The sequence below is a fragment of the Camarhynchus parvulus genome, chromosome 11, assembly GCF_901933205.1.
Source record: "Camarhynchus parvulus chromosome 11, STF_HiC, whole genome shotgun sequence".
Taxonomy (NCBI): domain Eukaryota; kingdom Metazoa; phylum Chordata; class Aves; order Passeriformes; family Thraupidae; genus Camarhynchus; species Camarhynchus parvulus.
Window position 1 is genome coordinate 8,802,747 of NC_044581.1, and position 15,529 is coordinate 8,818,275.

At 39.2% G+C, this 15,529-nt stretch overlaps 1 protein-coding gene across 1 annotated transcript; it reads left to right on the forward strand.

Moving 5' to 3' along the window:
- Positions 1-675: 675 nt before the first annotated feature.
- LOC115907945 (receptor-interacting serine/threonine-protein kinase 2-like) lies at positions 676-12,825 on the forward strand. The gene is made up of 12 exons (XM_030956184.1): positions 676-751; positions 2,965-3,134; positions 3,949-4,102; positions 4,305-4,460; positions 4,601-4,749; positions 6,585-6,634; positions 7,710-7,871; positions 8,218-8,303; positions 9,764-9,832; positions 10,119-10,278; positions 11,167-11,310; positions 12,265-12,825. The coding sequence occupies exons 1-12, from the start codon at positions 734-736 to the stop codon at positions 12,567-12,569; spliced, it is 1,623 nt and encodes a 540-aa protein (XP_030812044.1). The 5' UTR covers positions 676-733; the 3' UTR covers positions 12,570-12,825.
- Positions 12,826-15,529: the final 2,704 nt, after the last annotated feature.

Genomic DNA, 15,529 nt, shown 5'->3' on the forward strand with positions numbered 1-15,529 from the left:
TGAGGGCCCTAAAGATGATTCCAGTATTTCAGCAGCAGCCTCACCATTTCTGGGCACTGAGACACCATGACTTATCTCACTTTCCTGACTGCATTTCTAATGCAGCCCAGTATATAATCTTCTCGTTTTGTAATAAGAGCACGCTCCCGGCTCATGACCAGCTTGACTTTCACCCTAACCCCTACATCCTCTTTGGGAGGGCTGTTTGTCAGCCCATTGAACCTGACTTCTGTGTAACACAACATCATCCTTTGCCTGCCCACCCTCCTGCCAGAAACTCAGCATTTATTTCCTGTTTTAAGATCAACTTGGCTTAAAAAGTTTACAGGGTTTTTAACTTGTGCTATCAGCTTGACCCGCTGCAGAGATCAGTATCAGCTGCACAGTCTGAGCACAGCTCCACAAAATTCTGTACCTGGGCTGTATCCATTATGGTATTACTGTTATACCTTCTATACACTGATTTATGCCTTTCCCTCTTGGGATTCCTTGGTGTGGAAGAAGCAGCTGTCCAACCTCTCTTTCTGTAATCGCTCTTCTCTGCAGTCACTAAGGAGTTACAGTTTGCGTATCCGACCAGGAAATGTTAAGTGTTTGCAGGCAGCCAATAAAGCAGAGATCAACAGCCCAGCTGACTCACCGGCACGAAATCCCGAGCTGCTTTTGAATGCGGTTCAAAGCCGGCTCACACACTTGGTGTCACAGCAGTTTCACTCCATCATTCCGTAGTTTTATGTTTCTATTTCCAGAGGTAAGTTGATTTTTATTTCCAGTTTTTTTTCCCTGAGACATCTGTATATTAATGTATTTTCTCTCATAGTAAGGAAATGTCTTTGCTAGGAATTATTTTTTAAAAATTACCTTATAATTAGAAACTTGAAATAAATGGCTTTATAGCAGTCTTCTTCGTGCCTCTGTCTGCACAGCTGGGCAAGGATGTCAAAGTTATCTGAAACTTTCAGTGTGTTACTAAAAATAATGCAAACAAACCATTTCCTTGCATAGGTGACCTCTGGAATATTGATTTTGGGAGTTGATAATGAGATTTTTAATAGATATGGGAGAAAAAGCAGAATTATTTAAAGAGCAGGATTATTGAAAGAATTTCTTGGTACCTGCAATACAAAGATGTAGAAACTCAGGCACAGGGAGAATGGTGCTTAGCATGTCATGACATGGTTTGTAACAATAAAGATTGAAGTGGTTTTTGTTTCAACTTTAAAAAATGTCTAGTTTTATTAGATTTTGCAAATCCAAAATAGGAGCTGATGATTAGCCTTAATTTCTATCTAAGTAGCCAGTTAGCAAGAGTTTAAAAAATGCTTATATTGTTACTTGATTCAATTTTAAATAAAAATAAATACTTTCAGGAATGGTTTAGGTTGTAAAACCATTATTTGCTCTTCCTTGCACTATGGTTGGAGTTGAGTAAATTTTTTTGGCTATTTAAATTATTATTTATTGCTGTATAGAATAAAAATGAGACGTAATTTTGCTTCTGCCAGTATTTTCATCACCTCTTTTACATTCAGGATTGGTAGATTTGTGTGGTCTGTTAGAAGCTTTAAGGAATAAATCGCTCATTTAGAAAACTTATCTTCCTTCAGAGGAACCTTTTCAAATTTTATGAAACTATTAACCTGTCAGCCTCATCTCTTAAGGAAACTTCAGAGAAGCACCCAAGGCAGTTATTGCTTTCAAACTACAATCATCTAATAAAAAAGCAAAAAGTTCAACTGTGCTTTCCTACCAGAATCAAATATGGCTAAAGCTCAACTGGTAAATGAGCTGCTGCTTTTTGCATTTTGATTGTGGTTAGAGGCAAAACTGAGCTTATATTGTGAATGTGCTTGCAGGACAAGACTGAGATAAACCAACAATAAAATGTTCATTAACTAGAAGCAGGATCACAGGCAAATTTATCTTCAGGATTTTGTTTCTATTTTACTTGTGGAGAAAAAGTTATCTGGGCTTTGAGCCCTTCTGCATCCCAGTAGAAAGGTTCTTTTTGTAGAGCACACCTCAAAGGACATAATTCTCATTCAACAATCCTTGACAGTTCAATTCAGTTCCCTCATTGTTTCCTTTTCTAGTCCTGGTCTACTGGACCCCAAAGGGAATATTCCAGCTTGAGGAGTTCTGACTCACTGACCACTGGTCTGCAGTAATCCTTACCAGTGCCAGCAGGTTTATGCCTTCTGTTATCTTAGATTGCCTGGTTTCCTCCTTTACCCCTCACTTTTTGGCTATCTCCAGTCTAATGGAGCTTCACAGATGTAATTAGAAGGGTTACTCATGCAGTAACACAGTGAGGCTTTGCAGAAGGTGTCTCTAATCTGTGTGTGTTGCCATGCAAAGGGTCTGAGAAGAGCAGCTGGCCCTGGAGAGCTCCTGCATAGACACTGCACTGCCCAAATTACTGGCAGCTACAAAGACACAACTCCATTTAGCAGAATTCTGACAGGTCACAACAGCAGGAAATTTTCCTTTTTCTTTGCTTTTGCATTTACATATGATGTATTAAAGATGATATGCAAGAATGGTGCAGAACATGCTGACATCAGTTATTGAATAATTGCCTTTTTTATGAGAAGTGGAGAAATTATTTGCCTGATATGCAACTGTAAGATGCTAGTTTGTTGTCTACATAATTCAGTATCACGTTAAAATCACATTTCATATTATAAATACTGGTCTACTATTTTAAAGGCATCAGATAGAAATAATGATCAGCAAATAATTAGCACCTTGCAACTTCAGATGGCAAATTATGGTCCAGACACTCCTTTGTAATTAGTGCATTTTTCTCTTTGTAAGGAAAGTGTGACGCAGAGTGGTGAAAGGAAGGCTGTTGGATTTGTTATTTGGGAAGTAAGGGGTGGTGCAACTTCACTGTGCTTTGCTAATTGTGACAAAAAAAACTCTTAAAACTTTTTTCTTTTCTGCCACATTTTTCCCCCCAAGCCAACCAACCATCAAGAAATGGCCAATCCATTACCTGTGGTAGCCCAGGAAGATTTGGAAAGCTTTACCTTGACCAGGACAGGCTCAGGCTTTGCACTCAAAGCCTTTCATATTTCCTGGAACATTCCCATCTCTGTGAAGCTGCTGAGCAGCCAGGACACTACAGACAGGTATGGCTCTTATCTACCCAACCTGCCACACAGGTGGGCAGCACAGACCTGCAGGGCTGGCACCAGAACACATCCTGGCATATCCAGCATCACCTGATCCCTGAGCACATCTCCATTCCTAGAAATCCTCACCAGAAGAGGCAGCTTGGAGGCAGTTTTACTGAGAAACAAGCTCTATGATTTTTAAAAATTTTTAAGGAAGTAGAGCTTAATCCTGAAGTCAGTAATTAATCTACTGGAATAATGTCTACAAACCTGGAGCAGTAATACCAGTATGATAAGGTGTTGTTTTTCTAGAGGTTCCTGAAAAGACCTCAGTTGAATTTAAACCAGCATGCACAGATGAGAGCAGGGGAAAGAGGAGGAGGGAAGGATGGGCCAGGGTTACACAGCAGTGAGATGTGCATGGAAGCACATCATCTCCTTGCAGAAGGGGATGTCACTAATAGCAAAAGAATACAAGTTATTTGGAGCAGTAAAGGTAAATCTTTGTTTTATTCTTCGTCTAGCATTTCATATACTCCAGCTTTTTCCTGACTTCACACTTCAATCCTGCTTCAAGCTGGGCTCTTACGTTCATATTAAAGCATCCAGAGGTCTTTCATTCTATATTAAAAAAAATACACTACATTATGACTGCTTCATGTTCTTACAATTGTTTGGAAGACTATATGATATTTGGTTTATTGGTAAAATAATACTATCTTGCGCTCAACCATAAGGTTCTCTCTCATTTCCACCAATCCTACACTCACATCTCCTGCTGAAGTTCCCTTCAGTCTAACCTGCCTCTGACTTGATTTTTTTTTTACAGGGAGTGGAAGTTGCTACTTCAGGACATAGCAAGTGTCAGACACTATGAGTCTGAACGTCTCCTGCCTTTCCTTGGGATTTACCAGTGCCATGGACTTGTGGGGATAGTGACTGAATGGATGAACAATGGATCCCTCCACTCCCTCATCCATGAGGTAGATAAAAGTTGTCATCTTTGAGATGATAAAATTAATGGCAAGACTGAAGAAAAATCAGCATGTAAATTACGGACAGTAGTCACAAACTGTTCTTCAGTTTCTGTGTTGTGTTTCTGTATTGTGGTTCTGTTTGTTGTTAAATGAAAATGGGAATAGCAACAACTTCACAGTACCAAAACCTGTATTTTGTGTTACTTAGCATCAGCTGTACCCAGAGGTTCCCTTTCCCTTACTCATAAGGATCCTGTCAGATGTGGCTGAAGGGCTGCAGCATCTTCACAGCCTCGAACCTTCTCTCTGCCACTGCAGCCTGAAACCTTCCAATGTGCTTTTGGATGTGCAGTACAGAGCCAAGGTAGGAGCTTCTACTTTTAGTCCATTACCATAAAATCCAGTGATTGTCCTATTGTTGCATATCTTGATATTAATAGGCAACATTTGATATCAAGACTTGTTCTATTGTTACTAAAATTACTTTTGCTCGCATTTCTGTAGATCTCAGATTATGGCCTAACCAACTGGAGGAAACAGCAGCTGAGGGCAGACCTGCAGAACTGCCAGCAGAGAAACTGCCAGGATTTAGTGTATCTTTCTCCTGAAATACTTGAAGGAGGCCTCCCTTCCCAGGAAGGTGATATTTACAGGTGAATGGAGTCTCTAAGGGCATGTCATACCTAGTCCATGCTGCACCCTACCATGCTGCCAAAACTCTTCTCTTCAAAGACGTTACAGTAAAAATGCCAGACATACATAATGCAGTAGGATAGTATGGCATGAGGCCAATTACAGCAGTGAATTAGATTTTAAATTCCCATATTTGGTGAATCAGATACTGAGGTTAAGAACTGTTCCAAAAGTCAGTCATATAATAATGGACCTAAATGTTTTAAAAGTGCAACAGCTGCCAAAACTTCCAGATATATATAGAAGCCTCATAACTGCTTCACATAATTTATAAGTGTGAACTGTTGCTGCCTTTAGTTTCAGAAAGAATTGTTTATGCCTAGATCAGGGCCAGGTAAAAATAAGACCTTTCCCTCAATAGTGTCCCATTTAAGATCCTGTGGAATCTCTGCTGGAATAACTTACTGAGCCACTGAAGCACCTGTACTTTTTAACAAAGTGATTTATACCAAGGAGAGAGATTACTCACTGCCACGTATCCCTTTGGGGTATGTTACATCCATTGTAGCTGCCTCAATAAATGAGAGGACCTCAAGGTGCCACTGGTCTGGATGGATACACATCATCATGGCCAGCACACAGAGCTGTGGACTAATATTTTAAATAACTTCTAAGCAGACCACTGTTCTAATTTCTGAGCTTTTGTGAAACCTATAAATTTAAACTCCTGCTTTATTGTCATAGAGGCAGGCTCTAAGATGAGTCAAAATGCATACACTTGAGGAGTCCTATAAATGATGTGACTAAACTCATGTTCACAAACACAAGTTTTGCACAGGAGGAGTGGAGGTTTACTTTCAGGTATCATAATTAATTTTCCAAAATTGCATTCATATATATCATTTAATGTATACATGTATTATATAATACATTATATAATAATATGCTGAGATGTGACTCAGATGCATGAAATTTGTGTGCATCTAAACAGTGATGCAACAGAGAAAGCAGAAATTTCTGTCATACATGAAACACAAAGTACATTTAAGTTACATGTATGTCCACATTACATTAATAGTTTCCAGATGTTTATGTGAAAGTAAGGCAGAAGAGGAGGCTCTTTTAACCACTGTAAGCTTTAATCACTACAGCGAGATATATAAATAAACATATATGATTATCCTTGAACTGCCTCTTCCCCTTTTGATTGGTTTGCTTCTGACTTATCTGTAGACTGCTTTTTCTCATCCAGCAGCCTCCTCTTTTCTGCCTCTGATTTTTGATCTTTTTGTTAAACCACTGTTTTTTACAGCATCTGAGTTGTGGGTTATATGTATAGATCTATGATCCCACTGCAATTACTCCTAGGATGTTGGAAAAGGAAAAAGGTATTTGGAGCCCCATCAAAATTTGCTGAAGAAAATAGAAACATAGTACATCAGAACCAAGTTTTTGTACGTTAACTGATGTGCTTGTTGGTACCTGCTGAAAAGTCCAGTTGATATTGAAATTACCTGAGAACAAACCAATAGTGATAGAAAAAGGAGAACAGAAGCTTCCAAAATTCACAAGATCAAATTAAGATAAGGCAGTAACCTGAAATTTAATTCTAATTGAACCCAATAAAAATAAAAATAATACAAAAACCCCTTAACTTGATGATTTTATAAGAACAACTCAATTGAGAACTGAAAAAAAGGTCTCATTGAATTAGAAAAGACTTGGATAGACTTTGTCTTAAAAAACTCCATTCTCTTAAAGCCATAAATTTGCTTTTGAAACTGAGAATGTAGATACAGATTGCAAACTAATGAATGGTCTTTCACTGTTTTGCTGTTTTTTGCATTTTTTTCAGTTTTGGAATCCTGTGCTGGGAGAGCCTCAGCAGACAGAAACCCTTTGAAGGTATTTATTGTTCATGTCAGACTTTGTGCTGTCCACACCTTGTCCACAAATTCCCTTATTATAGTGAAATTATGGTACAAACACAATCTTTTCAGATGTCCCTTTGCCTTCTCTTACTGTTACAGCACAAAGTTCCACATTAGAGGATGTAAATATTACAATTCCTCACCAAATCCTAAATGTTTCCAAGGAAGCTGCTCTTTCTGAAGGGAAAAGGCAGAGCTTCTTCCCCCACAAGTATCATCAATCTGTGCTTGCTGAAGCACTGCCACTGAGCTGGTTTGCCATGGACCTTCAGTGAGAAGGAATATCACTTCATATTTGTCAGCTGGAATTTTAGAATCAGTGACAAGTTGCTAATTCAATGAGCAGAATACTCATTTTTAAAGTTGCTGTGAGTTTCAAGTACCAGTCCAGAAATGCCAGTTCATGATGAATTATCTCAAGGAAGCAGGGAATCTTACTTTCTTAGATGAAAGTGTGAGCAGTTTTAGAGAAGTTAGTTTGCAAAATTTATAATAATTGTCACTGTCTATGATCAATCCCTGTTTCATGGAAGTGGAGATCTTCTTTGCTATGGGCTTCATTCTGCATGGCAAAACTGATTGAAGGACTCCTGCATTTTACTGAGGACCTTCAAAAAGTACTGCATGGAATAAAATCTAAATGCCCATACAGCTTATGGCTGCCATCTTGAGGCTGCTCAAAGTACATTTCTTTTTTTTTACAATTCTTTTGTTCTGTTCTCAAAATGCAAGTGTAAGGCTTTATATAAAACTATGCTTAAAATAATAGCATGTATTCCTGAGGAATCAGTGCATGTAGTTTACAGTCAAAGTTTACATAACCATTTGTGACTCAATATTGGACAGAGTTCTTTATCCTGAAAGGACCTGTTGCAATAAGCAGCTATAGCTAATGTTAAAGGCTAGCATATCTACTTACAAGAGCATTAATATATTTTTACTTTTAAAAAAGCAGTCTTTGTTTTAAAATATACAATATGACTTACATTGGATGTCATTTTAAGAGGTCTTTAATATTTTTGGCAGTGACATTTTCTTTTAAATTGCAGGTCAAGGAACGCTGCTTGATGTTTTGAGAGGAATCTGCAGCAGTGTGCGGCCAGGCATTTCAGAAAAGTTCATACCAAGCAATTTGCCTGAGAGGAACAGACTGCTGCACCTCATTGCTCTGTGCTGGCATCAAGAACCAGATTATAGACCCCATACTGCAGGTAACATTCAGGATTTCTTTCTGTGCAAGATCTGTAATGGAGACAGACTTCATAGGAACATTGCTTTAGAACTCTGAACAACTGAAGTGAAAGTGGTCTTTAGATCATCAGACTACCTTTGATAGTTCCTCTAACTGAAGCTTCCTATCAGAAATTGACTTACTTGTCTCCAAATTTTTGTTTACTATAAAGTAAAGTATGAGGTGGAAGTTGTATTAAACTAATTTCCTCTATTTCATCCATTTTCTCAATATAATAGTAAAGTTAGTTGCAATATGATGATGCCTAAATGTATACATGCTTTCATACACAATGTGGTATTCAAAATGCTTTATTATCCCTGCAGAATGTGTACACCTTCTAAATGGAGTTTTGACTAGTATAAATAAGGAAGTAATTTCTGCAGCAATCTACGATTTGATGGATGCAAAGGTCAGTGCAAAATTTCTTGTTCTCCTACAACATTACTTGATTCATTCAATTGCAATCTTTCTGACCCAAAACCAGTGAAGGTTTTGTCTTGATTGTTTTACTGGTCATGCCAGAGAGCTGGAGAGTGCCCTTTGGCACTTCAGGTTCATTCAGAAATTGTATAATATATATGTTGTGAGGGCTCTAGAATATTAGTCAATTGCTACCTGCTATTTGAAAAATACAATTCTTTCTAGTCACCACTTGGAGTCAGACTGGCAAACCCATGTGAGTGAGAACAAACATCAGCTCAAGTACTGCAGATTAGGACTAGAACCAAGGGCTGTTTTTTTTGTATTACTGGTTTGAAAGCATTCAGTTCAAAACCTGAACAGCATTGGTGCCTGGAGCAATATCAGTAACAGCACTGCTCTGCAGCCTTCACTGCTTCTAAACTGCCAGGCTTTCAGGCCAAGGCACTGCTCACCCCAGGGTCTCAAAGCTCTCTAATTCCACAGGAGGGATGGAGAACAGCCAAAGACTGAGGGATGGAGGTAACACCACATCTGCTTACACTGCCATGGGAGCTCTGGCACAAATGGGACTGCCACAAGCAGAGCTGCATCCTAGCTGGTTTCACTGGGGGAAAACACTGACATGTGTTGTGGCCCTTGGACAAGGACTCTGACTCTAGCTGGAGTTACACAACCCATGCTGTGTTGATGGTTTCATTGCTGTGTGTTGTGTATGTTGATGCACGCAGGACTGTTTCTATATGTTGCAATCACGTTCTGGGCTTGTAGAACAGCCTTGATCAATGTTTTAATAGGTGGCATAGTGAGAGTCAAAGTAATTTTTACTACTGTTGAAGTTTATTTAAGATTGTACTGCCAAATACTCCATGATTTAATGCTTCAATCTCCTTGAGCAAGGTTTTATTTTTGTTAGATTGTGAAGATTTATTTTATTAGCGAGCATCATTTATTGTTCAAACAACTGAACTGATAAGTCCAAAATTATTCTGAAAATGAAACTGAAGTTTCTGGGAAATTGATTCACAACTATTGAGTTTAAAATAAAAAAAAATAGTTTAACAGATCTGCTGTGGATGCACAAATTGGAAAAAAGTTACAAGTATTGACACATCCTTACTGCAGACAGTTTGGCACACTGAACACAGGATGGCCATGCTGTCTGGCTACTTAAAGACAAACATGTTCTAGCTAGCCCAGTCTGTCTCAATACAAGCTTTTGGTTCAACACTGGATTTCAAATAAATGTGACACACTGGAAAGAGTAACAGGATAGAATTTTGTCACATTCCATGCCCATTCACTCTGTGCTGTTCTTTGAGTGCGCCTTACAGTATAATGCATGTTGCCAGTAGAAGTTATGTTGCTATGAACTGTTGCTCCTGACAGCTGTGAATGGCACAAACCCCATCTACACTTGCTGCAGTTACTGTGGCTTTCTTCTTCCAGGAGAGAGCGCTTAATGCATGCAAAGGCTCCGAGACCTTCACCCTGCAGAGAGGCACCTGCAATTCACAGGTGAGTTTGGGGCACGGGAGTCTCCAGAGTACTTCACCAGCAGCTCATTCCTCCTGACAGCCTGACACTGTGCAATGCAAACACTTGGGCAAAATGTTCGTGGCCAGGGTAACTCCATCCAACAAACCCCACTGCTTTACCTTGTTCCAAGCAGCTCACTCTGTTGTTGCTCTTGCAAGAACAACCTCCTCCTCTTAGGGTTTGTTTTGAACCTCTCCTGTTTAGAAAAGGTTTTGGAACAAAAGTTGGCAAGAAGATAACTCTTCTCTGTTTTGATATCTTTCAGATCATCTGTCCACAAAAAGGCAATCGCTTAATCAGCAAGAAAATTCCTCTTGCAGTGCCAAGCTTGTCAACTGTTCCACCTGATAGCAGTGCAAATACAGCAGGAAGAGATAATATTGAAATGGGTGTGTCAAGTACTACCCCACAGAATGCAACCAAAGGTCACTGTCTTGAATTATATTCAGCTCCAGCTGTTACAAGAAAAAGACAAATATTACTAGTTGTTTCATATAGAAATGTCATTTTTCTTGTAAGATTGTTGCTTCTCAGAGTAAAGCTGTGCTCTCTACTGGTATCATCTGAAGCATGAGTTCACTGCAGGAAACCAGAGACACCACAAAGCTTTCCACTTAGATGTATAGATCAAAAAAAAAAAAAGTACTAAGTTTTTTAGAATATTGAGCTGTAAATGTAGAGCTGCCTTTCTCTCACACATCAAAAATTGCCTGTTGCTTTTGAGAGAACAAGTCCCTTTTGGGAATCAGGCTGCTTTGTGCCACCAGGAATAACTGCTTTTTTTGTAATCTGCTAAGAAATGGAGATATCTTTAAAATCTTTATCTTATCTGGAGATATTTTTAAAAAGGCAATGTTGCCAGGAACATATGAATAATTCCTGATAATCACTGTTCCAATATGGATAACTGTCTTTACTTTTCCAGTGTGTATTTGTCCTGTTTAAATTTGGGTCAAGAATAGACAGTCTGTATTTCTCATGCCTTCAGGTACAAAAACTGAGACATCAGAAGTCAATTCACCTGTAGCAACTTCTGCATTTCCAAGCACTTCAGTTCTGATCAATTGCCATCAGACTTATGGACAGAATAAAATGTTTCATAACTTCAATAACAAGTTCCTACAGACAGAAAGGCCATATATGTGTAGTAACAAATGCCAAAGTTTTCCTAGGAATAATGATGTATTAACAAGAGCCAAAGTAATCTCAAGTCAGTCTTCAGTTCCTGTCTCCTGTAGTGGCTGACATATGTGTAATGTTTTCTTGTTGTTAAATTCAAAGGTCTAATCTTGCTCATCTTAAACTTTTTCTAGATCACCTAGGCTCTGAGAGAAGAAAACCAAGCTCCTTTTGCACAAATCCTTCATCTGGCTCAACTGCAGGCAAAGAGCATAACTCCCCAGCACTGGCTCTTCAGCACAGACCACAACCAATGCACCTGGGACAAGCAGTGACAGGTAAGGCACTATTGCCACTTTGAGCTGGCAGTACTCACCTTGGCCAGATCTCAGTGATTAAATTGATTAAAACTTGGAGGTCTTCCTGCAGAACAGAGGCAGAAAGGGTCAGGTTTTGGTTTGTGAAGACTCTTTGCCTGTGAGTGAAGCTTTGTGAGGTTTTTATACTAACTTTTTGCCAACTGGCCTATAACAATTCTCAACCTAGCTGGCTGTCCTTCTCCATGGCAATTTACTTGAGTGCTGACATAATTTCTGGATAAATCAACAGACTAGACCATGCAGGAAAAGTTCATCACAGAACTCTCCTGGCAACACTCAGAAATCAGAATGCATGCTCTCCAAAGCAGCACGACTTTTGGTTATTAATTTTCTCTTGGTGTATGGTATTTACTGTTTTTATTTACAATAAAAACCCTAATTTCAGCACTAGGTATTCTAATCACCCCATGAAAAGAGGCAGAACCCAAAGCTCTCAACCATTTTATCAAGAATATTACTTTTGGTATTAGTTTGGCTTTGACCTATATTCATTTTCCTAGTTTCATGTTACATGGTTCAAACTCTCCTGCTACCCTGAAGTACCTGTTACCTGTCCTTCCACCTTTATAGGAGAAAGTTTTCTCATCTGCATCCTGCCAAGGTGCTTTGCATAAAGTCAAATACAGGTGCTAGATGAATAGGGCAAGACCTGAAAATCTTCTCCCCTCACACAATCTGGGCACCTAGAGGTTTAGAAACACTTATTTGCTGTAATCTGGTCTTCCTGAGTTTCAAACATGAGATGAAAATTCTTTTGGACTAGTTTCAAACATAGAATGCAAACAAACTGACTCCTCCTCCTTCCTTCCTCTACTGAGTTTGTATTTCTGGTGTTGATGCTATCACTTGCTAACAATTTCTGGATGACAAAAGCACTTGGTTTATCTCATTTTGTTTTCCTTTCCACTCAAGGTCCTTGCAGCAAAGGAAGCTGCTGTCAAATCCTTGCCTGCCAGAGACAGAGCATCCTGAGCTGCATGACAGAAGGGCTCCTGAACCATGCGCTGGACGTGCTGCGCTCGCAGCAGGCCCTGTCCCGCATGGACTACGAGAGCATCAGCGCCCGCCCCACGGTGACCGCCCGCGCCCGGGCCCTGCTGGACACCTGCCTCTGCCTCGGGGAGAGGGCAGCACAAGCTGCACTCACTACACTGTCAGTGAACAAATCCAGCCCTCTGGGACAAGTCATTCATGCCCAGGCTGTCCTGCCAAGGTAAACAGGCTGTTGTTTTTCACGGTCTGCTGTATGCATCTGAGCTCTAGAATTTGTGATGGCAAAGATTCACGTTGGTGTCTCACAACCCATTGACCAAAGGCAATTCTTCCTACAGCTCATTATTTGAGTACTGTAGTGGAAAAGGCTAACTGGATTAAAAGGTCAAGTCAACTGCTGCCAACAGAAATTGCCAAGACTGGTATAACAAATGCTGATTTGGATCTCAGAGATGGGAAAAGTGCAATATGTGCCAGAACAAACAGAGTTCAAGTGAGATGACACCTTGTTTCCTTGATTTTTCTTCTTTAGAAGGGAGGAAAATGAATCATTACTTTTTTGAGGTCACAGTATGGAAGAATGATTATTTATAAACACTTCCAAATAAGGATAATGAACAACAGAATACTGGATGAGGAGAAAAAATTTACTGCCTTTCACTGCACTCATATCTGAGCCAGCTGTTACAGTGAAAGGCTTCAGAGAATCAAGAAATATTTCTTCAGTAGGGCCTTAAGTAAGACTTGGAAGTTTTATATTATGCATATAAATTACTTCATTTTCCTCACAAATGGTCATATAAAAATATAGCAGTACCTACATCTGTACTTCAGAGTTGTGGGACTTGGAGTACTCATTAAATGGAGAAATGTTAGCTCTTTACATCCCTGTATCTCTCTAATAATGTCTGCAGCTCAAATGTAAAATCAAACCAGGCAGAAGAGGTGCCTGGTTTAATCAAAAGATCATTTTGAAATGGTGATTCTGCTGAACTGTTGTCATGGTTGTGCTCTAATGGGGACAGCCTGGGAATACTGGGAGGTTTTCTTGCTCTGGCCTGAACTCCCCCACAGTTGCAGATGCTTTGGAGTGTCCTGCTGCTGCTTGAACTCATCCTCAGGTCATAGACCCTTTGACTTGAGTTCACATAGAGTTCCAGTCTGTCCCTGTCCAGAAACATTGCTGTTATCAGAATGTTCCCAGGCACAGTGGAGGAAGATAAGTGGTACAGCAGGCAGTGAAAACAACAGCCCAGCCACTAACAAGCACCAGACACTGGTGTACAGAAGGCAAACAAGTCCCATGGCAAGCACAGGAGTCTGTTAACAGATCAACAGCAACAGCAGCTACAAATGTGATCCAGCACATTCCAGTAAAATCTGTTGTTACCTTGAACCCTTCAAGCTTCACATTGGATGCTGAAAAGAACGTTTGTCCCAGCAGACAACTATGCTCCACAACAGTAAAGTGAGAAAATGTGTTGGTTGAGAGCCAGACAATTTATCAGGTAAAGCAAAAGCTGCACACAAGCAAAGAAAAACAGATAAACATTCACCTGCAGGAAATAGTTACAGACCTTTAAAAGAGAAACTAGCAATATTGTTGAAACTTAATAGCAGCTTTCAAAATCATTCCATTTAGTTGTTCTGCTGGACACTTTACACTCCTGTGAATGATATGCTGGCTGGCAGGCTATGCTGAATTTTTGTCATTGTGGTTTTGATACAGAAACAGTTTTGGCTCTTTTCTAGAAGCAGCTGCCTACTTGAGAATAAAATCTGATGCCAAACCTAAGCCCAGTCTTAACTGTTAAAGAGAAGAACTGGCATCAAAACAGTGGGAGCACAAGCTGTCTGCTTTTCCAGTGTGGTATTTTTCAATGGTACACATTTGTTGAAATGAAACTGTTGTTGATACAAAAAGTTTTGCTATCAAACTAAAATACGGTGATGTGTAACCAGCAGCATTTTCTCTCACCAAAAATATTCTCCTAAGGCCTGTAGTGTGAACTGTTAAAAATGTCTCATGTTGACCACTGGTATGAAATATCAAACTGCTGAAAGTTTGTGGTATTTTGCTCCTGCCCAAGCTTGTTCATTAGCTAAGATTTCTGTGGTCCTCACCTCTGTTTTCTGCAGTTACCTCGATATTATGAAACAATGTAGAATAAATGGCACTGAGCAGGAGTAAAGATAGAAGAATCAAATTGTCCTTTGTGAAGAACAACTGGAGTTGCATGAAGGAAATCTGAAACCTGGGGAGCTCTAGAAAACAGCAAGGAGAATAATAAAACCAAGTCACTTCAGGACTGATCATATAAACTGATTAGTAAAACTCTGTTGCAGTTACTCAGAAAAGAATTAATAGTCATTAAAAATTACAAGCTGTACAAATTTTATGAAGCTATTTAACTTTATTAAAGGAATGGTGTGTATAGTAGGCAGATGTTTATTTTTCTGATGTATTGAAATGTAATTTTATTCTTGATTGCAACTGGTTGGTAATCTGGCAATCTTTTGGTAGCTATCTTTTGCTGATTTGCAAAAAGATGACTGTCCCTTTGGCCTAATTATACCATACTTTTATCTGAGATGAGATAGTTTCTGCAGTGTAAGAATGTCTGCACTAGAATTTGTCTGAAGTTGATTTGTGGAAAATTAATCAGAGGTACTGGAATGAAATGTTTAAGAGATTAGTCCTTCCAGTGGAGAGCAAGGCAAACAAAGCTATAAATACCACTCAAATGTTCTTACCAGTGCCTGTTAAAAACAGTTCCAGAGAACATCAGAGGAAGATAACAAGTGCATATTCACAAAATACTAATTTACAAAATTTCAAAAAATGCATTAATGGACTGCTAACATATACAGAAGAACTTTACACCACATAAGTAGTCTAAAATGCATAAAACCTAAAGCACTAATGAAAACATGCTAAACCTCAAGGGTTCTTAGTTTATTGTTTCAAGTCTGAGTCCTACATAACCTTGTAAAATTCTCATGCTTGACCAGGCTTAGTCACTTGAGCATCACATGTGAAGATTTTTAAGGAAGGTTAAGTGCATAAATAAATACTTGTGGGCCTGATATGTTAGGGAAGGACCCAAACATCATCAAGACAGGCACAGGAAATTTAGATTTCTTTATTGCTATTTATTGATTTCAGAGCTATACAGATATTAAC